The sequence below is a fragment of the Miniopterus natalensis genome, chromosome 20, assembly GCF_054644295.1.
Source record: "Miniopterus natalensis isolate mMinNat1 chromosome 20, mMinNat1.hap1, whole genome shotgun sequence".
Classification (NCBI taxonomy): Eukaryota; Metazoa; Chordata; class Mammalia; order Chiroptera; family Miniopteridae; genus Miniopterus; species Miniopterus natalensis.
Genome location: NC_142100.1, coordinates 26,369,344 through 26,391,035, shown reverse-complemented (window position 1 = coordinate 26,391,035; position 21,692 = coordinate 26,369,344). Strand labels below are relative to the sequence as shown.

Sequence of the window (21,692 nt, the reverse complement as noted above, 5' to 3'; positions counted from 1 at the left end):
ACACCAATTCTCTGGGGAGAGGTTCTAAGCTCAGGACAGATTTCAGCAGGACACTGTGACAGCAGCCCCAAGCCCCCTGGCCCTTGGCTGTGTCTCCGTGGTGTCCCCAGGCCTGAGAATTGGGGCTGGTCATTGCCCCTCTTCCTGTGGGCAGAGTGCGCAGTGAAGGTGTCACATTCTGCAGCTGGCTCACGGATGCAAAGCCCCCTCTGCCATGCGCCTGCTGTAGGCCTTCGACCAGATGACATCCCCTCTCAGCCTCAGTTTCCCCTCTGCACTGGAGAGTGTGGCAGTCAGCTCCTTGCGGGTGTTGCGAGGGTAACGAGCCAGCGCACAGTAAGCCCCGGACGAGTGCCGCCTGAGGGGTCTCGGGGCCGCGTCGTCCTCTGCTGTCCTGTGTTTCGCAGCTGCATGGAGGTCAGGGGGTCAGATCCTGGCTTAGCTAAATAACTTGTTAGTAACCTCAGATAAGCCCACAGTTATGACTGTGCTCCCCCTCCCCCCACGCAACCTGGTGACAGTCCCTTCCTCACAAGCTCACGCTGGGGAAACCGCATGGCCACCAGCAGGCAGGGCTGCTCCCCAGCCCCCCCACATACGCATCCATGCAGCCATCTGACCACCCTCCTGATGTGTAGAGGTCAGCAGGCTTTTTCTGGAAAGGGCCAGATAGTAAATATTTTAGGCCAGACTCTGTGTGTCGCAACCGCTCGGCGCTGCCGTAGGTGATGAATAAATGGGCAGACGTGACCAGGCTCCAGTACCAATGTGTGTAAACATCAGGCATGGGGCCCTGGGCCAGTTGGACGTCCCCTAGCCTGAGGGTGTGTCCCAACCCCCCCTTGCCTGACACTGGGCCAGGGCCTGCAGGACCCAGTGTTAGGGCTCAAAAGCTCCCTGGGGTCTCGGGCCAACAAGGACCCAAGCCCAGCCCCAGGACACACGCCTGTGCTGAGCGAATGTCCCAGGGCTCAGAGCAGCACCCGGCTCACAGATTTGGGAGGCTTGCATCATAGATGCCCTCCCCCTTCCTTTTGGCTGGGACCCTGCCCTTGGCCTGGGCCGCGCTGAGGGCTCAGAGAGGGTCACGTTTAAGTGGGGGCGGCCGTGTCCCTGAGGTTCTTGACTCTGGCTGAGCACAACTGACTGTCCTCTTGTCCCCTTGGCAGAGAAGCCTGTGTTCTTTCCAACCTTCGCAGCTGAGGGCCAGAAGCTGCCCGCGGAGCCCCCGTGCTGGACCTCTGGCCTGCCCTTCCCTGTGCCCCCTCGCGAGGTGATCAAGGCCTCCCCGCATGCCCCTGATCCCTCGGCCTTCTCCTACGCCCCGCCTGGTGAGTAGCTCGCCGAGCTTGGGCTTCTCGGCCACCGGGCTGAGTTGGCCGGCGCAGTCATTGGGCGCCAACTATTTGCACATGGTCATTGAAGGCACAGGCGAGGAATCTGTGGAGATCTGAGAAGCCTGTAGGATTGGGGTTGAAATCACTGGTGAGAGGGAGCCATAGATGGTGCGTGACTGGTGAGGGGCAGCTGTCTTCCTCCAGTGACTCAGAGCTAATGGGCTGTTGGAGAGGAAATCCTGGGGAGGGGGCTGCTTTGGTTTGTGGGTACAGTCAGGCTGGCTTTGAGGTCATTCCTGGGTGCCCCAGTCCTTCTGGACCCCACCAGCAGCTGATTAGGAAAGGCCGTGCTAAGCAGAACTGATCCTGAAGGACACATGGGCCAGATGAGCCAGGAGAAGGAGAGGCATGCCAGGCAGAGGGAAGAGTATATGCAAAGGTCCAGAGGCAGGAAAGAGTATGTTAATCTTGAGAAACTGAGTCAGGCTGCTGTGGTGGGAGCTTGGTGCCCCATGAGCCTGGGGAGACTACTAGCACCAGGCCAGGTAACCCAGAAAGCCATGTTGGAGGTTAAGACTTTATCCTGGGGGCAGTGGGAGCCACAGAAGGTTCACAGCGCTGGGAGGACATAAACCAGGGGACTTTGTACAAAGACCCCTCTGACTTCTGTGAGGGGAATGGACTATTGGAGGGTAAAGTGGAAATGGGGAGACCAGTCAAGGGGTATGGGCAAGAGTTGAGGGGCTGGGGCCAGGCCCTGGGATGTGACTGGGTGGATCCCAGTCTTCGCTGGGGGTTGATGTCTGGACCAAGGACACAGACAGCTTCTGAGGACAGAAACGGGAGCACATAGGGGCACATGTGGATGGTCACCTGCCTGGGTAGGACAGGGCAGAAGTGGGGAGAGGCCTGGTCAGGGGGAAATCTGTCCAGCAGGGGCATGCCCACGTGTGGGGACCTGTGATGGACAGATGTGTGCCCTGCAGGTCACCCACTGTCCCTGGGCCTCCACGACAGCACCCGGCCCGTCCTGCCACGCCCTCCTGCCATCTCTAACCCTCCACCCCTCATCTCCTCCACGAAGCACCCCAGCGTCCTTGACAGACAGGTGGGTGCCATCTCTCTCCCAGGTGAGGCGGGAGGGGCGGCCCCCCAGGAGCGTCAGTGCAGCCTGGTGCCTGGAAACAGCCCCTTCCTCTCCTGGGGGTTCAGTTTTGCTATCTGTAAAGTGGGGCCACCGGGACCTGTGATGTGTGGATGGGGCGGGGTCATCTCTGTTCATGGCTGGCTGGGGTCTGACCTGGCTGGAGCCTGCCCCGGACACTCAGAACCTGAGGAGGTCACTCTGTGAGGCAGTCAGGTGCACGTGCCTTGCAACCAGACTGTGTCTGTGCCTCCATTTCCACTCTGTGAAATGGAAGGTCGAGTGCACTAGGCACTAGGCTGGCATGTGCTGAGCCTTGGTCTGTGGCTTCCTTCACCTCCCTGCCCTGCCCCGTGCAGCATAGGAGGTGGGTTGGGGAGTGGGGTTGAGGCATCAGCTCAGCCCCTAGACTGCTTGTACCATTCCCCATAAACCACACCAGGTCTCCATGGCCACTTCGCAGGTGAGGGGACCGAGGCTCTGGAGAGGCAGTGGCTTGTCCACGGCTGCTCTGTGGGGCGTCAGGGCCGGGACTCTAGCCCCAGGCCTCTTGGACCTTCTGTGGTACCAAGGTCCCCCCCTTGGCTCTCATAAGAGGGGATGTCTGGGTGCTGTGGCTGGGCCAGGGCCTGTGGTGCAGGGACTGGGGGTGCTCTGTGACCCCATGACCTCTGTCCTCGCAGGGACTGTCTGTGCAGCTCCACATCCCGTACTCAGAGCATGCCAAGGTTCCCGTGGGCCCCATCACCATGGGGCTGTCCCCTGCCATGGACCCCAAGAAGCTGGGTAAGGATTGGGGCCTCCCCATCTGGGTGGCCCAGGCTTGGCTCTGGCTGCCCCTGTCAGAGGGACACCTGGGTTATTCAGCTGTCCTTGCTGGGGTTTGAGGGCTGGCAGGTCGGCCCATGGGACTCTGGCGTGAATGTGGGGGTTGGCACGGTGGACCCCCCGGGCAGGCTGGGGAGGGACCCTGTCCCAGGGGCGCCTGGCTCACCACTCTTGCTTGTCCCCAGCACCCTTCAGCGGGGTGAAGCAGGAGCAGCTGTCCCCGCGGGGCCAGGCTGGGCCACCGGAGAGCTTGGGGGTACCCATGGCCCAGGAGACGTCTGTGCTGAGAGGTGAGGCCCAGAGTCTGCCCTGTGTCCCCAGCAGCTGCCCCTCTGTCCTTGGAAGGTGGAGGCAGGAGTGGGCCCGTGAACTAAACCCTGCTGAGAAGCTCCAGCTCCCGGAGGGTCCACAGCCCATATTCTCCATTGGCTGCCTCGCTCTGTGGGGCCCAGGCTCCCTCCGCGTGGAGACCCTGAGGGAGACGGCAGCACAGTGAGGGTGGCTCCCAGGCCTGGGGCCGGGCCACAGAAATCCTTTAGCCCCCACGTCTCGTGTCTTCCAGGGACATCCCTGGGCTCGGTTCCAGGAGGCAGCATCAGCAAAGGCGTCCCCAGCACGCGGGTACCTTCCGAGAGCCCCATCACCTACCGAGGCTCCATCACCCACGTGAGTGCCTGGGGCACAGCAGGAGGACAGGGCGGGGCAGACCAGCGGGCGGCAATTTCAGGTGTGGTCCTGGCTGTGGACAGCAGTGGACCAGCCCCTCTGTCACCTCTGTGTCGCCAAGCGGCACCTGCCTCTGAGGAGCCTCTTGATAGGACGCCCCTGGCTCCCTGGCTGAGCGGTGGCTGCAACCTAGTTTGTCACCCAAATTCACACCCGTGTGTCTACACGTCGGCGCATGAACAGTTTAAAGTGCAGCCGGGAGGTTCTAACTGGAGTGTTGATTTTGAGAAGTCCAGGGGGAGCCCTGTGCATCTGGGCACCTTGCTCACCTCCCCCTTGCAGATCAGCATTCGCGAGAAAGCCCAGGGCGGCCAGCTGCTGCCCCGTCCCCACTGGGGGTTGTTGCTCAGCAGAGAAAGTCCTGTGGGGGGCTTGGTGTTCACTGGTCCTGGGCCTGGTGCACAGTAGGGCCCCATGTCTTTGAATGGGCTCTTGGAGTCACAGAAAGAGCAAAGGAGCATCTTGATTTGTGGGCAGCTGGTCTGTGCTGGGTGCCTTGGAGAGTTGTAGATAGAGATGGTCTCTGTTCTGCGATGTATGGACGGGTTCAGAGGCAGAATGGCATGGCCACAGTCACACAGCAGCCCGCCTGGGAAGCTGCCGTTGGACATCCAGCAATCCGACTCCAGATTCTAGCCGGTCCCCACACTAGTGTTCTCGGAGGTCGCCCGGGCGGGCGTGTGGTTTGGAGGCCACATGTGGACACGTGCTCGCCCCCTCTGCGCCTGCAGGGCACTCCTGCTGATGTCCTGTACAAGGGCACCATCACGCGGATCATCGGCGAGGACAGCCCGAGCCGCCTGGACCGCGGTCGGGAGGATGGCCTGCCCAAGGGCCACGTCATCTACGAGGGCAAGAAGGGCCATGTCCTGTCCTACGAGGGTGAGTTCTGTCCCCGGCAGCTTCGAGAAGCTGGCGGGGTGGGCAAGGCTTCTCTTCCTCCCAGTCGTGGGCTCTCTGCTGCCCAGGAGAGACTCTCAAGGTGAGAGGACTTGTGGGACCTGGTGTTTACCGGGAGCCGACCACATGCAGGGCTGGGGACACAGCGTCTGAAGTTCCCCCTCAGACAGGACGTCACCTTGTTAATTCTGAGTCATGGGAACCTACCCCGCCCAACATCGCTTGTCCACCCAACCCCAGGCCTTGGTGTTTCTGGAGCTGGTCAAGGTCACAGGGTGGGGTTGGGGCTAAAGGGCAGCCAGATGGGAAACCGTGGAAGGGGGTGCCTCTTCCATCCAGTGGTCCATGGCCACCCTTTTGGCCCCTCTAGAGAAAAGAAGGCCCAGGATCAGGGGCGGAGGATGTTTCGTCCCTTGAGGTGGCTTGATAGGGGCAGGGCTGGGGTGACACCAGGAAGCACATTCAGAGAGGTGGTGAGCTCCCCGTCCCTGCAGATATCCAAGCCAGCAGCAGGTAAGGGTTGGCTTTAGCTGCCTCCCTCCTCTGCCCAGTTCTTTACAATTGAGGAAACAATTGTAGCAGGCATTGCTAGAAGCATAGTGGGGAAACTGAGGCCCGGAGACCCTGCTCATGCCCCTGGACCCAACTCCAGGCCCCCTCAGCCCTCCTCCTTTCTGGTTCTGGGTTTCACAGCCGAGGGGCCCTGCACAGAAGAGGTTAAGGGAGTTAACACTGGATGAGAATTTCCTGGCAGGCTGGGCACCCAGGGGTGTGGAGATAAAAGCTGCTAATGGGCGCCCCTCTCAGCCGCTGGCAGCTGCCAGGCCCTAAATTGCTTGTCCTCTGATGGGCGGGCACCTCTTCCTCTCCAGCCTCCTCCAGTCCTGGGGAGTGGAGGCAGCACCCTGTGGCTTAGGCACGTGCTGCGCTGTGCTGCCAAGTTGTGGAGACAGCCTTGGGGACACTGCCAGCCTCCATACCTGGCCGAAGGCCCTGGGGGACAGTGGAAAACTGGGTGGGTGAGGTCTTGGGGGCAGAGAGCAGTGGGCGGAATCTCCGCTTGGGCTCCTTGACCAGTTCCTGAGTCTCTGTGGTTAAGTTTATCATCTGCAAAATGGTCTTTTAATTTCTCATATGCTTCCTGGGACCACGTGGCTGCGGGCAGCAGCCCGGGTGTAAGGCAGTAGGGAATGGGGAGGACTGTGGCCACCTGGAGAGCGAATGCTGTCTCCAGGGGCACCTGCCTCTCTCTGGTCACCAGTAGCTGATTGTTGTGCCCTAGGAAGGTGAGCCCGCTGGCTCGACGCTGATCTCTCCATGGGTATCTGAAATCTCCCAATGTTTAAACATTAGCACTTAATTCTGAAAAGAAAAATTTGATAGCAGCAACTGGCCCCCAGTTTGCAATCTCCGGAGTAGCCAGTGCTTCGAGGATCCTGGGAGGGGATCCTTCATCTCTGCGGGCCGGGATGCGAGCCCTTCATCTCTCCCCAACCTGATGGGCGAGACCAGCCTTTTGCCCTCCCAGGGTCCTTGGCCTGTCCAGGGGGCAGTGAGCCCAGCCACAGGTCCTCGCCCCACTGGGCTCATCCTAGCTTTGCGAGGCCACCTCTGCCGTGGACACTCCTTGTCCCTTCCCTCCCTCCCCAGACACACACTTCCATGTGGACATGGCATGGGGCACACACATTTGTGCACGTGGCCTCCCTTTGCCCTCAGTGACCCGCACGCCTGCACACATGCACAGGCCCAGCTGGTTTGCTGGTCCCAGGCCTGTGCCCACGATCGCCCTGTGGCGGGCCCCTCACCGCCAGCTTGGCCTGGTTTCCAGGTGGCATGTCTGTGTCCCAGTGCTCCAAGGAGGACAGCAGGAGCAGCTCAGGACCGGCCCACGAGACGGCCGCCCCCAAGCGCACCTACGACATGATGGAGGGCCGTGTCGGCAGGGCCATCACCTCGGCCAGCATCGAAGGTGGGGTGCTGCCCGGGCGTCTCCTCCAGGCCTCAGAAACGAATGCTGGGGCGCCCAGGGCTGCCTCCCTGAAGAGAGAGCGTGTCTCTCGGCGCCCCCTGGAGGGAGGGGGTGGGATGCTCAGCCCTGTTTACAGATAGGAAAACAGAGGTTGGGCGTCTGAGGCCGTCTGGGCCCAGGAGCTGGGACACTCGCTTGCTGGGTCCTATGCCCCCACCACCTTTATCTTGGGGACTGCTGAAGGGACCTACCACTGGGAGGGGTGGCCCCTGTCAGTGCCCAAGGCTGGCTCGGGGGACCCATGTAACGATGCTCTTGCCCTCTCCCCCCAGGTCTCATGGGCCGGGCCATCCCACCTGAGCGACACAGCCCCCACCATCTCAAAGAGCAGCACCACATCCGCGGCTCCATCACGCAAGGTACCCCCCCCCCCCGGGCCTCACAGCAGCTGTAATGAGGTTACAGTCCAGGAGGGGAGAGATGCTTGAGGCCGTGGGGGCTCGGGTCAGGGAACGGGCTGGGGAAGGCGTGTCGTGCACGTGTACGTGACAGGCACATGCACAGGTTGAAAAGAGAGCAAAATGCCACCCATCCCTCTTCACTCTGTAGGCGCCATTTACTGAGCACCCACTGTGTGCTTGGCACTAACCCAAGCGCTGCTTGTGTGTTACCTTGCAGAGCAGCTTGGAGGAGCAGTTGGTAGGAGGTTGGGGGCAGGCGCCTGGGCTCTTGGTTGGTTCGTGGCAGGCCAGCCACTGTGAGCCCGTTTACACTCTGTCTACAGGACGTCCCAGAAAAGGTGTGCACGCCCTGAATAATGATAAAGGCAGCGTTTATTAAAATACATTTCACTTTCAGAATGGAGCCATCCGCTGCTAAAGTGTGTACACGTTTTGGGGGGACACCCAGTATATTATCTCATTTGAAGGTTTGTGGTTGGGGGGCTGTCTCAGGAAATGTTCCTGTTTTATATGAAAACATCGAACCCAGGTAGCGTGGCTCCAGGATCCGCCGGTGTGGAGGCGCCGGGTGAGGATGGACCGGGGGGTACAGGCGTGACGTCAGTGCCTTGTCCTCTCGGCAGGGATCCCACGGTCCTACGTGGAGGCCCAGGAAGACTACCTGCGTCGGGAAGCCAAGCTGCTGAAGCTGGAGGGCACCCCGCCCCCGCCCCCGCCCCCTCGGGACCTGGCCGAGGCCTACAAGGCTCGACCCTTGGAGGCCCTGGGCCCCCTGAAGCTGAAGCCGACCCACGAGGGCCTGGTGGCCACTGTGAAGGAGGCGGGCCGCTCCATCCACGAGATCCCACGCGAGGAGCTGCGGCGCACGCCCGAGCTGCCCCTGGCCCCGCGGCCGCTCAAGGAGGGCTCCATCACGCAGGTACAGGGGCGGGGCCGGGGCGCCGTGGGGACTGTGGGCCCCTGCAGATGGGGAAACAGCCCAAGGTCGCACAGCTGCTGGTTACTGGGCATTTGCCATGTCCGTTTCGGACCCCACGCTGTCGGCCTTATGCTCGTGAGTTTTCACTGCGTTTACAGCCTATGAGTCCATGATCCCATCCTTCAGGCGCAGGCACTGAGGCCCTAGAGCTAAACTTACTGATAGTGGCCGCCCTCATTGAGCCCTTGCTGTGGGCCGGGGCCGCCTGGCCACGTGGCGTCACCGTGTGGTTGGCCCTCCCTTCAGCGGCCCGAGGTGGTTCTTACCATCCTCATTTTGTTTGTGAGTCAACAAGGTCAAGGAGGTTAAGCTACTTCCCCAGCGTCGTGCAGCAAGTGAAGGGCAGTGGTGACTCTCAAGTCCAGCTGCCCCCAAATCTGCAGCATCTTTGTTTCGCGGCATCTACCCCCTGAGAGGCTCCAGCCCGGTGGGGGGGGGATCAGCTCCGACTGTGGGAGGCGCCGGCCAGTGGGAACCACGAAGGGCCACAGTCCCTTCCTGTGGTCCAAGGCCTGTGTGAGGGAGAGGGAGCCTCTGGGGGGACAAGGCAGGAGCAGTGGAAAGCTCCCCTCAGGGCCAGGGGAGGGTGAGGCTCCCAGCTCTTAGGCACTTGAAGAGCCATCAGCAAGTAAACAGGGACTCCAGTCTGATTCTAGAATATTCTCTTTGAAACGAGGGCGTTTCCCCTCCTTATGAAAGTAATTAAAACATTCCTGAACAAACACGGAGTTGTGTTATTTGCAAAGACACAGGGCCCCTCTGTATCTGGGTTTCCCAAGCCTGTCTAAACAGGGCGGGGTCTTCTCCCAGGTGGCCAGGCTGGGACGGGACCCCTGTTTCTTCAGCTGCCCTTCCTGGCCAGAGAGCAAACATGAACCTCAGCCCTGACCGCCCAACCTTAGGCCTCGGGCGGTGGAGCCGGAATTTGTTGCTGAATCCCCTGGCTTGGCAGTGGGTGTGGGAAGGAGGGTCCCACACTGGCGGGAGGATTGTGCCCACGTGGGGTGTTGATCAGCGATCCAGCAAACCCCAGGGGCCAATAGCAGGTCCCCCACTTGCTCCAGGAAGGGCTGACCTCTGACCTCTCTGTGCCTTCTGCTGCTTCACCCCCATTCCCCACCCCAGGGTGGCTCTGGGGGCCAGAGGCCAGGGCAGGGCAAGCAGGACAGCGAGGGTGTGCTCCTCTGAGGCCCAGCACACCCTTGGGTGTGGGATGTGGGTCCCCATTATGTGGCCGAGCAGCTGAGGCCGAGAGAGTGATGTGGCTGGTGCTCACCTCTCCTCCCCCCACAGGGGACCCCGCTCAAGTATGACACTGGCTCCTCCTCGGGCTCCAAGAAGCATGACGTTCGCTCCATCATCGGCAGCCCTGGCCGCACCTTCCCGGCCGTGCACCCGCTGGATGTGATGGCAGATGCGCGGGCACTGGAGCGCGCCTGCTATGAGGAGAGCCTGAAGGGCCGGCCGGGGGCCGTCAGCGGCACGGGGGGCTCCATCACCCGGGGCGCCCCGGTCATTGTGCCCGAGCTGGGCAAGCCGCGGCAGAGCCCTCTTACCTACGAGGACCATGGGGCACCTTTCACCGGCCATCTGCCACGAGGCTCGCCAGTGACCACGCGGGAGCCCACGCCACGCCTACAGGAGGGTGCGCGGGGCGTGGGTGCAGGGTGGGAGGTTAGGGCGGTGGGAATGGGCTCCCGTCTCGGGAAACTGCCCCACTGCCCACTCTTAGCTCAGGTCGGAACCCAGGGGCACCCACCAGGCCACCACGTCTGTTCCGTGGGCCTTCGAGTCCCGCTCAGCATTCCCCCCCTCCCCGCCCCCTCCCAGACCACCACCACTTGCACTTGGCTTCCCCGACTCCGCTCCTGTCCTGTAATCTCAAACAGCAGCCAGGTGCTGCTTTAAAAACTTACATCAAATTGCACTGCCCTTCTGCGTAACTAGCCCGGTGACTCCTCGCCAGTCTCAGGAGGAAAATGGACCTTCTCCGCCCTGCCCTGGGGAGCCTGCAGGCCGGGCCCCCCCTCCAGCTTCCTTTACCCCCGGGGCCCAGCCGGAGGGGCCTCCCCTTGGCTGCTTCTCCCAGGCCCTTTGCACGTGCTGCCCCTCTGCCTGAAACGCCCCCGCCTCCCGGGCCTTTACCTAACTTCTCACCCTTCAGTTCTCTGCCCAAAAGTCACATCCTTGGGGACACTTCTTTCCCGTCCTGTCACATCCATTCACGTCGTAAAGTTTTCTCAGACCGTTTCTCACTCCGCAGTTCTCGTTGGAGGGTTCGTCTGCCGTCCGCCTCCCGAGTTGGGTCAGCTCCGTGGGGGCCGGGAGCTCTGCCCGCCGTCTGTTCCCAGGGGCGGCCCAGCTCCCGGCACAGTGCTTGGCAAGGAGTCGGGGCTCAGGAGCATTTTTTGATGGGTGGATTGAATGAATGGATGAAACCGGGAACAAATGAATGTTGATTTTTTTTTTTAAGAATTAAAAAGCAAATGAGTAAAGGATTGAAGAAACAAAGAACTGAGGCCTGTAAGGGGGGTGAAGGCAGATACCTGGTCCTGGGGCCCCAGAAACCCCCTCCCCCAATAGCTTCCCACAAACACGAGCCTCGGCGGCCCCTGCGTGGGGCTGGGACACGGGCACAGAGGTCTGATGCCGTCCCCGCTCTGGGTCCACAGGCAGCCTCTCGTCCAGCAAGTCCTCCCAGGACCGGAAGCTGACGTCGACGCCCCGTGAGGTTGCCAAGTCCCCGCACAGCACCGTGCCCGAGCACCACCCCCACCCCATCTCCCCCTACGAGCACCTCCTCCGGGGCGTGAGCGGAGTGGACCTGTACCGCGGCCACATCCCGCTGGCCTTCGACCCCGCCTCCATCCCCCGCGGAATCCCTCTGGATGCAGGTGATTGTCCTGGACCCGCAGGACCCGGGGCTCGGGGCTGGGGCCCCGTCGGTGTCTCCCGAGGGCTCCCCGTTCACTAGCTGGGCTTCGCTGTTTGGGGAGACCAAGGCCTAGAGCTGGGGAACCCAATGGTGCAACCATGGGAACTGCTTGGTTGGAATTTCTCGTAGGAGTCAGAGGGACAGGCTGGGTTAAACATCTTTCAGTGGTTTTCTCTTCCTGAGGGACTTGTCAGCACCTTTAAAGTTGCAAACGTATCTCGGGAAGGCCCGGGTGCGAGTGTTCCCCAAAGGAATGTGATCTGAGCACCGTTGGGTGCTTCCCTGTGTTCTGGTGACCACGTTTTGGGTGCCGAGCATTTGGGGTAACTTCAGTCCAGAGAGAACTGTCCATAAGAGCCCCCGTGTAGGTTTTGGGGAGCGAGCTTTTTCCTGCTTAGAGGCCTCAGTTCTGACCTGGGGTGTCTGGGGAGATGCTGTCGGTGTGGGAGTTGGGGGCACGGGGACGGTGGGTGGCGTCCTCTGACCCTGCACCCCCCCCAGCAGCCGCCGCGTATTACCTGCCCCGGCACCTGGCCCCCAGCCCCACGTACCCGCCCCTGTACCCGCCCTACCTCCTCCGCGGCTACCCGGACACGGCGGCGCTGGAGAACCGCCAGACAATCATCAACGACTACATCACCTCGCAGCAGATGCACCACAACGCGGCCACCGCCATGGCCCAGCGCGCAGACATGCTGCGGGGCCTCTCCCCTCGCGAGTCCTCGCTGGCGCTCAACTACGCCGCCGGCCCGCGAGGTGGGTGGCCGCCGTCCCCGAGCAGGTGGGCCGCGGGAGAGGGGACACGCAGGCCGGCACGAGCTCACGCGTCCTCGCGGAGGCGCTGCGGGCGTGGTGCTGTCGGTCCCGGTGGTGTGCGCCGCGGGCACCCTGCATGCACGCCCGCGAGGGTGCCCGCGGGCTGTGTGCTCCTGGCACACGCAGTTTCAGGGTTTGCGAAACAGCAAAAGCAAGGCTGTCGGGATTTCTGGTTCCCACGACTTGCGTGCAGCCTGCGGCTGCCTTGCGTGTGTCTGTGGACATCAGCCTCTGGAGAAACTCCCAGGATGTCCTGAGACGCCCAAGTCCTCGTTAGGGCCCAGTTGGGGAAACCCGTCACACGGGGTGTTCCAAAGACGGGGCTGGAGTGTCGAGACCTGAGGCTGAGGTCCGGGCGGGGCCTCGGGGCGCAGGCCGCTGCAGGCTCACCCACTGCTGAGCTCGGGAGCAGCGGGGGCACCGGGAGAGCCTGACGTTCGGAGAAGGGCCCTTCGGGGCCAGGGCGAGGGCCCGGGAGGGAGCACCCGGTGTGTTGTTCGGGTGGGGACCTGGAGGCCCCCGCCAGCAGGGTGGCCCGGCCGGCAGGGCCCCTCCCCCCGTGGCTACAGCCTGCCTCGCCGCCCCCGCAGGCATCATTGACCTGTCCCAAGTGCCACACCTGCCCGTGCTGGTGCCCCCGACACCGGGCACGCCCGCCACCGCCATGGACCGCCTGGCCTACCTCCCCGCCGCACCCCAGCACTTCAGTAGCCGGCTCAGCAGCTCCCCACTCTCCCCAGGTAACGTCTGCCCCTGCCCCGGCCCGGCCCCTGCCCGGGTCAGACCCTAGTGGCTGGGGAAGTGGCCAGATGGATGTCCGTGGGCAGATGCCTCGCCCTCTCTCTTTCACCCCAGAAGACAAATCCTGGCCCTTTCTGGACCCTGGGGCTGAGCCGCAGGCCTTTTGGTTTCCAGGAGGCCCCGCTCACCTGACAAAACCCACCACCGCGTCCTCGTCGGAGCGGGAGCGGGAGCGGGAGCGGGAGCGAGACCGCGACCGGGAGCGGGAGCGGGAGCGGGAGAAGTCCATCCTCACGTCCACCACAACGGTGGAACACGCGCCCATCTGGAGACCTGGTGGGCACCGGAGACCTCACCCCGAGCCCCAGGGGAGTGGGCCCCCCGCCGACGGGAGGCCGGCCCCTGACACCGCGACCTGTCGCCTCCAGGCACAGAGCAGAGCGGCGGGGGCGGGGGCAGCAGCCGCCCTGCCTCCCACTCCCACCAGCACTCGCCCATCTCGCCCCGGACCCAGGACGCCATCCAGCAGAGGCCCAGCGTGCTGCACAACACGAGCATGAAGGGCATCGTCACCTCCGTGGAGCCCAGCACGCCCACGGTCCTGAGGTGGGCCAGGTTGGCACAGGGCGGGGACGGGCGGGCGGCTCATGGACACAGGTGGCCGGAAACACAGATGGACCCGTGGGGTGGCCATGGACGGGGACGGTGGCTGGTGGGTGGTGAATGGGTGGCTGGTTGCATAGACCTGGGCAGGCGAGAGGATGGGTAGGTGGGTGAGCAGGAAACTTGGATGGGTGATGGGCTGAAACAGTGGACGTGTGGGAAGATAAACGAACGGGTGATGGGTAGGTGGAGGGTTATGGGTGACGGGTGGGCGGGTGGATAAGGCAGGTGCGTTGGGTGGGTGGGCGGGGGGATAGGTGATGAATTGGTGGACAGGTGAGGACCTGCCTGGGTGGGCGGAAGGGCAGGTGGGCAGGCTGTCGGGCTCAGGGAGCCTGGAGGAGGAGAGACTGTAGGCGCGAGGGAGCGACTCAGGCCCCATCTGGCTCCCGCGGCCTCCTGACCCCCACTCTCCTCCCCCAGGTCCACCTCCACCTCCTCTCCTGTCCGCCCAGCTGCCACATTCCCACCCACCACCCACTGCCCACTGGGCAGCACCCTGGACGGGGTCTACCCCACCCTCATGGATCCCGTCCTGCTGCCCAAAGAGGCCCCGAGGGTCACCCGGCCAGAGAGGCCCCGAGGGGACGCCGGCCACGCCTTCCTCACCAAGCCCCAGGCCCGAGTAGGGCTGGAGCCAGCCTCCTCCCCGGGCAAGGGATCCGAGCCCCGGGCCCCGGCGCCCCCCGGCTCCGGCCACACAGCCATCGCCCGCACCCCGGCGAAGAGCCTCGCGCCCCACCACGCCAGCCCGGACGCGCCTGCGCCGCCCGCCTCGGCCGCGGACCTGCACCGGGAAAAGACTCAAAGTAAACCCCTTTCCATCCAGGAACTGGAACTCCGTTCTCTGGGTAAGACCACCCTGACTGCGGCCACCTTCATAGACGCGATAATCATGCGTCAAATTGCTCACGATAAAGGGTCGCGAGAAGGAGGTTCGCTGGCCAACGACTCCCCTCGCGATGGTAAGACTTCTGGCCCCGCCACACCGCCCGCCCGCCCCGTCTTGTGGCCTAAAGATATTTTCAGATCTCTGCTTTTTACTCCCCTCCCCCGTTTTTCGTTGGTTTCGGTATTTGGTTTTTTTAACTTCGTCTCCATTGACTGCACGCTCTGGGGGCCCCCCGCCCCTCCAGGGGGGGCCCATCATCTGCACATTGTTTTATCGTGATTTTTTTTTTTTTTTGGATTTTCGCTTTTCTTCCTTAATGAATGGATCTGTGATTTGACTTCCACCGCGCCTCCCATCGCCCCCCTTGCGCCTTCGTCGGGGGAGCAGGGAGTGGGCTGCAGAGGGGCGCGGGCGCTTTGCCTGCCGCCGTGTGTGGATGGATGAGTTAGGTTTGGAGGATGCCCGCCAAGGAAGACGGGAAGGGGAGAGGAGGGGGGACACCCCACTTTCCAGGAGGAACTTGGGACCTGACCCCTGCATCCCTCCCAGGCTGTCAGGGAACCTTGGGGATGCCCCGACCCTGTGTCCCCCTTGCTGACCCACCACCTAGCATCCGGGGGAAAAGGGGGTCCTCTGGCCCCAGCTCTGGGCCCCTCTGCTGGTCCAGGGCTTGTGGGGGCCTCTGGGACCTGAACGTTTCTCCTGCCACCACCACCCCGCCCACTGACCTCGCTCCCTCCAGCCCATCGCGGCTGTTCCACACCCCCCCAGAGACTCACCCTCCCCACGTCTTACTCTCCCCCCGGCCCACGCCTGGGGGTCTGTCTCTGTTCCTGCCCCATCCGTATGTCTCTCTGTCCTTCCCAGGTCTGTCTCCATCTCATCCTGTCTGCCTGTGTCCCAGTCTCTCGTTTTTTCTCCATCTGTCTCCCTCTGCTGTCTTCTCTCCCTCCCTTCTCAGTGCACCCCCACCCACCCCTACCCCCGGCCAACCAGCAGCCTCTGCTCTGGCTCACCCCCCGTCTCCATCTGCCCAAATACCACACTCTGGCCTGGGGGGTCCGGGGACCACTCAGTGTGGCAGGGCAGGGAAGGGGGGCTGGGTGGGGGAACCCAGCTTCAAGTCCTGGCCTGGCCTGACCTTCGGCCTCACCCTGCTCTAGGTTACCATGGTGGCAGCTACAGCCCCGATGGGGTGGAGCCCATCAGCCCCGTGAGCTCACCCAGCCTGACCCACGACAAGGGGCACCCCAAGCACCTCGAGGAGCTTGACAAGAGCCACCTGGAGGGGGACCTGCGGCACAAGCAGCCAGGTAGGGCCCTGCCCTGCCCCCGTGTCTCCATCACACAGAAGGAAGACAGGCTCCTGGAGGTAGAGGGATCGCCCGTCCCCACAGCCGCATTCAAGGCCACGCCTTGCCCACCCCCACGCCCTGACCGGCTCTGCTCTGCCCACAGGCTCGGGGAAGCTTGGTGGTGAGGCCGCTCACCTCCCGCACCTGCGGCCGCTGTCCGAGAGCCAGCCCTCCTCCAGCCCGCTGCTCCAGACTGCCCCCGGGGTCAAAGGTCACCAGCGGGTGGTGACCCTGGCTCAGCACATCAGTGTAACTACCTCGCCTCATCCCCTTGGCATGTGGGGCGGAACCAGACCCTAGGGTGCTGGTCGGAGGGTGGGGGGAAGGTCACACACAGCCCCTTGTCTGCTGGGTAAACCAAGCCCTGGCGGTGTGGCCCGGGGATCCCTGAGTCTCAGCAGCAGATTCTGTAGCTTCCCGCATCCAGCCGACGGATCCTGTGTGAGCCCACGTTCCACGTCTTACACACGCTGGCTGGTGGCCCTGCCCTGGGCATGCGGGGCATTTAGGCTGCTGTTGGCAGGGAGCAGGGAACCGAGCTCAGTCTAGCCCTCACCCCACTGGAAGATTCTGGAAGGTTCTGGTGCCGTGGATGCCCCCTGACCCTGTGCCTCTGCCCCCACCCTGGCCTGCAGGAGGTGATCACGCAGGACTACACGAGGCACCACCCGCAGCAGCTCAGCACGCCCCTCCCCGCCCCGCTCTACTCCTTCCCTGGGGCCAGCTGCCCCGTCCTGGACCTCCGCCGCCCTCCCAGCGACCTCTACCTCCCGCCCCCGGACCATGGTGCCCCAGCCCGCGTCTCCCCTCACAGCGAAGGGGGCAAGCGGTGAGTGCTGGGGGCCGGGTGCCCCTTGCCCGTCGGCCACCCTCGGGAGGCCGGTGTACAGATGAGAAACGGGCCCGGGGAGAAGGGAGCATTTGTTCAAGGTCACAGCTGATAGGTAACAGCCGGTATCCGTGGGTTCTAGGCACCGAGCTAAACACCTAACACGGGTTAACCGGGATTCTCACCACAGCCCCAGGAAGTGTAGGCAGCATTGTCCCTATTTCACAGAAGAAGAAACTAAGGCATGAGAAGTGAACTCCCTTGCCCACAGGGACACAGCCAGTAAGTGGCGGAGCTGGGGTTCTAACCAGAGCCGTGTAGTCTGAGAGCAGCCTCCTGGCAGCCTCCCACACCCTCGCACCGGGTGACCCCTGGGGGCCTGGGGGTTGCAGAGGAGAGGGAAGGTTTCTAGCTCCGAGGATGGAGCCATTCTGGGTGGGGGGCACCAGCTGAGTGAGACACAGAGGTGGGGAGACTGCAGGATGTCTGTGGAAACAGTGGGTTACCTGGTACACGGTCCATGAGCTGAGGGTGATTTTATGTTTTTAAAGTGTTATTAAAAAGGAATAATACACAGCAGAGACCACAAGTGGCCACAGCACCTAAAATATTTACTATCTGGCCATTCCCAGGAAAAGCATGCTGAGCTCTGAGTTCCAGTGAGGCCGGAGCGGGGGAGGGATGCGTCCCCCTCGGGAGGGGGCGCTCTGAGCGCTGACCACTTTCTCCCCTAGGTCTCCGGAGCCTAGCAAGACATCAGCCCTGGGCAGCGGTGAGGATGGCATCGAACCTGTGTCCCCACCAGAGGCCGTGGCCGAGCCTGGGCATCCCCGGAGTGCCATGTACCCCCCGCTGTACCGGGATGGGGAGCAGGTGGAGCCCAGGTACCTACTGGCACCCCCACCACCACCATGGGGGCTTAGGGCCCAGCCACTTGCCTGCCTGAGCCCTCAGGAGTTAACAAAGGCTTCAGGGGGGCCTTAGTGGCAGCTTCCCCTGCCTTGCGCTGGTGTCGCTCACCTCAGGCCGGGCCCCAGTTACTGGCATGTGGAGAAGGTCTGAGAAGTGAGCTGAAGGTGCTGGGGCCGAGTTGGGGCTCAGGGTGGGGTGTAGGCAGAGAAAAAAGCCAGGCCTGCTGGCCTTTGGGAAAGCCGTGGTCTCAATCCACCTCTGGTTCCCAAGGCCCTTTTCAGAGGTGCGGGTGGGGAGAGCTGTTGCAGGTAGACAGATGTGGCCCACCAGGGCAGCTGGGATTCTCCAGAGGTGTCCCAAGTCCAGGGACAGGTGAGTTATGGAGACATGTGCAGGAGACGTGGTCCCTAAAGGATGGGGTTGCAGCCATGGGCGGGAGAGGCTTGGTTTCAAATTTCTAAGGCAGTCAGGTGGTGAGTGCCCCATCATCAGAGGCGTGTAAGCTCAGCACCGGGGTAACTGACCTGCGTGTCTGATCCTCGCAGCAGAATGGGCTCCAAATCTCCAGGCAACACCAGCCAGCCGCCAGCCTTCTTCAGTAAGCTAACCGAGAGCAACTCCGCCATGGTCAAGTCCAAGAAGCAGGAGATCAACAAGAAGCTGAACACCCACAACCGGAACGAGCCCGAATACAGTAAGGGCTGCCTGTGGGGCCCAGAGCCTGTGGGGCCCGGAGCTGGAGCCTCAGCAGAAACCCACGGGGGGGGGGGGCTCTCTAAAGCCAGGGGACCTGCTGACCACCCCTGCCACGGCCCTTTGCCCCACGTTCAGGCTGGTCTCTCTCTGCTGTAGGCACTTACTGGCCCAACATGTGGCACCTAGGACAGTGCCTGCCTCCAGGGGGCGCTCAGTGAATCCGTGTGTGAACCATCTCAGCCCTGCACCAGCATTGGTGTCAGAGCCCAGAAGGGCCCTCTGTGCCCTCTGTTTACGGCGTTCACCCCATTCTTGGTTCCCCCATTTACGTGGTTAGTGCAGGAAACCCCAGGTGGGCTTTGCCACCCTTAGCACAGAGCCTGGCACGTGGCACCTCAGGACAGTGAATGGCAGGAACCTGTCACCGTCCCTGGTCTGAGGAAGCCGCACTGGCCAGGGAGTCAGGGCATCCCGGAGACTTTTCTCTTCCTGGGACTGGCCTAGAAATTCTGCAGACAGTCCCTGGCCCAGGCAGCACCTGCCCCGGCAGGAGCCCATCTGCATTGGCCAAGCACCCAGGGGTGCACCTTGTCTAGACCAGACAGGTGACCGAGCAGGGTTATGTCCTCGGGCCCGTCTGCTGTAGGTCTTACCCATCTCCTCATCTCCAGATATCGGCCAGCCCGGGACGGAAATCTTCAACATGCCCGCCATCACCGGAGCAGGTAACCGCCAACTCCGGCCACGTGGCCACGGGCCCCTCCCCCCCTCCCCTTCCCCAGCTTGGCTGCTCCCTGGGGAGGGCAGACTGGACAGAGACTGGGGGACCCTGGCCTCGGAGGTCACTGGGGCCCTGCCCCAACCAGTCACGACAACAGGACCCTTCTTAGCTCCTGTGTGTCCCCTCCTCTGATCTGAACCAGCCCTGCAGTGGGACCCACGAGGCTGGCGAAGGGTCTCACTTAGAGTTAAGTTCCAACACCCCAGGCGTTAGATGGTATGAGATGCCCTCACACTGTCCAGGAACCTACCTGGCTCGCCTGCTGCGTCTCAGGTGGGGACAGCGGAGTGGGCTCATACTTGGGGTGCACAGGCTTCCCTCGGGGTCCATGTGGGCACTTTTTATAGTTAGAGAGTCACTTTTACTTAAATTCAGGCCAGGGAGTTGAAGAAATGATACAGATGTTACAGAGATGGATCTAAATTCACACGTTTAAGCTAAAACTTGAGCCTTCTATGACACTTTGGACTTCGGCTGGGGCTGGGGTTGGACCCCAGTCTCCGGCAGGGGCCACACTTACGCTGTGTATTTCTTCGGAGAAGGACTGGCTGGGGCTGGATCTGATGTGAGGGGTCCAGGCCCTGAGCGGATTGGTGGCTGGCGCCCCCGTGTGGTGGGGGAGCCGGGGTGTTTGCAGGCTGTTGGCTCTGTGCTCTCTGGGCCTTCAGGGGGAGCCTGAGGCCACAGGGAGTGGGGGAGCTGTGCTGACCCCCGGGGACCGTGGTGAGCAGGGGACCAGCCACGTGTGGGTCCTGACTGGGTTGTGTCTGTCCCCCCAGAGACACTGGGGGCTTCGCTGCGCTGGGCCCCAGGCCACGGGGAGGAGACAATTTGTCCAAAACAAGATGGTTAGAAACAAACGTTTCCGGGATGTTCCAGATCTTGACAGGCAGCTAGTGTGTCTGCAGAAGTTCGTGCCGAGGGTGCAGGGAAGCTTCAGACTTTGTAACTGGAGACGGTTGAGCTTCCTGCCCAGCACTCAGCTCAGCTCCCAGGAATGACCTTGGGGAGACGGCTCAGTGACCCTGTCATTGCTAAGACCAGAGACCGCCAAGGCCTGCCCTGTGTCGTCCTTTCCACTTTCCCGGTGTTTGCTGAGTGTGTAGGATCGCAAATACTTTCTTTTTTAGCACTCACCCCTGCTGGAAATTTGGCTTTTTCTTGAGGACATGGCTTATTTTTTTTTTTTTTAAGTGCTGTTGAAATACAGCCGGGACATAGCTGAAAGGTTGGGGAGGGCGCCCCCTGGGTGTGAAAAGAAAAACTGTAGTTGCCAATCAGTTGCCACGGAAATGGGATGTTGGCTCCTGGCCCCAGAAGAGGGAGGGTCTGAGAGGCGCACTCTTCGCCCGGGGATGGCAGGCGGCCTCCGCTCGCCCGCCCTCTGTCACTTGGTATCTGCACATTTCCTCCGAGCGGAAGGATTAAAATTCGTGGACATGTTGCCCCACGGCAGACAGACGGCTCAGGGCTTTGCCAAAAGCAAACAAACCGAAAAGAGACACATTCTCCAGGGTTTGCAAAAGTCCCCAGAATGGGTCACAAGAAAAAAAAAGGGGCAGAAAACCTGGTCGGCAGAAAAGGAGGCCTGATTAGCGTGACTTGGCAGAGGGTGTGTGGAAGGATCTGGCCGGGAGCAGTGTGTGGGTTCCACCACTTTGCAGCGGGGTGGCTGGGCCGGGGGCGGTCATGCAATTGTCTCTGGCTCTGCCCTGTCCCCCCCACGCACCATAACTGCATGGCTACAACCCTCACCCTCCGTCTCTGCACCTCTCTCTCCTCGTGACTCCCGGGTGGCGAGAGTTAGACCCAGCTGGGGGCAGATGGGGCTGAGGATCCCAGGCCTCGCGGGCGGGGGCATCAGAGGGGGGTACCGGCTGGTCACCTTCCTCCCCTGAGTCTTTCCCAGGCCCCTGCCGCCTCCACCTCTTGCCCAGTACCAAGCTCTGGCTTGACTTAGTTTCCCAGCAGCCCCTTCTTCAAACAGGGTGGCCCTCTGGCCCCCCTTGGAATTTAAACAAAGAAGCAGCTTCAGCTAGGACTAGGGGGGCAGAGGGGGCCCCTGATTTCCCAGTGAGCAGAGTAGAAAGGAGGCCCCCAGCCCCACCTCCCCGGGGATGCCTGAGCGCCCCCAGGGCCCACGGCAGCGGGGTCCCCAGCGGCAGGGACACCGAGGGGCGGCGGGGATAAAGAAACGTGTTGCTTTGCCGAAATGTGCTCACTGTGTATTCTCTCTCCTCCCTCTCTCCCTGTCCGCTGCCCCTCCGTGTCCCTCGGCCCCCGTGTGTGTGTGTGTGTGTCTCTCTCCCAGGCCTCATGACCTGCCGAAGCCAGGCGGTGCAGGAGCATGCCAGCACCAACATGGGGCTGGAGGCCATTATTAGAAAAGCACTCATGGGTAAATATGATCAGTGGGAGGAGCCCCCGCTCGGCGCCAATGCTTTTAACGCTCTCAATGCCAGTGCCGGCCTGCCCGCTGCTATGCCCATAACCGCTGACGGACGGAGCGAACACGCACTCACCTCGCCAGGTCTGCAGGCCGCCTCCGCTCGGCCCGCCCCGCCCCGTCTGTCCTGCCCGCCCGCCCGCCCACTGCCCAGTGTCTTTAATCCTCGCGCCTCCAGCTCCTCTCACCGACCCCCCTGCAGCTTTAGAGCTTCTGACTATTTTTGTGCGTGTTTGACGTGGTTCTGGAGTTGGCTAATCCGTCCCCTAGCTGGGCGGG

At 62.4% G+C, this 21,692-nt stretch overlaps 1 protein-coding gene across 1 annotated transcript in view; it reads left to right on the top strand.

Moving 5' to 3' along the window:
• Window positions 1–21,692, top strand: part of NCOR2 (nuclear receptor corepressor 2) — a 114,569-nt gene that overhangs the window by 90,223 nt on the left and 2,654 nt on the right. Inside the window, exons 24-46 of the mRNA XM_087828348.1 lie at window positions 1,170–1,331; window positions 2,324–2,445; window positions 3,165–3,267; window positions 3,495–3,599; window positions 3,872–3,975; window positions 4,767–4,917; window positions 6,767–6,907; window positions 7,240–7,326; window positions 7,992–8,287; window positions 9,641–9,992; window positions 11,020–11,241; window positions 11,784–12,038; window positions 12,689–12,838; window positions 13,014–13,175; window positions 13,268–13,454; window positions 13,926–14,467; window positions 15,558–15,707; window positions 15,853–15,998; window positions 16,385–16,578; window positions 17,313–17,462; window positions 18,036–18,184; window positions 18,858–18,911; window positions 21,279–21,497. Coding sequence (XP_087684474.1) covers window positions 1,170–1,331; window positions 2,324–2,445; window positions 3,165–3,267; window positions 3,495–3,599; window positions 3,872–3,975; window positions 4,767–4,917; window positions 6,767–6,907; window positions 7,240–7,326; window positions 7,992–8,287; window positions 9,641–9,992; window positions 11,020–11,241; window positions 11,784–12,038; window positions 12,689–12,838; window positions 13,014–13,175; window positions 13,268–13,454; window positions 13,926–14,467; window positions 15,558–15,707; window positions 15,853–15,998; window positions 16,385–16,578; window positions 17,313–17,462; window positions 18,036–18,184; window positions 18,858–18,911; window positions 21,279–21,497 — 4,203 coding nt within the window. The remainder of the gene's footprint in view (window positions 1–1,169; window positions 1,332–2,323; window positions 2,446–3,164; window positions 3,268–3,494; window positions 3,600–3,871; window positions 3,976–4,766; window positions 4,918–6,766; window positions 6,908–7,239; window positions 7,327–7,991; window positions 8,288–9,640; window positions 9,993–11,019; window positions 11,242–11,783; window positions 12,039–12,688; window positions 12,839–13,013; window positions 13,176–13,267; window positions 13,455–13,925; window positions 14,468–15,557; window positions 15,708–15,852; window positions 15,999–16,384; window positions 16,579–17,312; window positions 17,463–18,035; window positions 18,185–18,857; window positions 18,912–21,278; window positions 21,498–21,692) is intronic.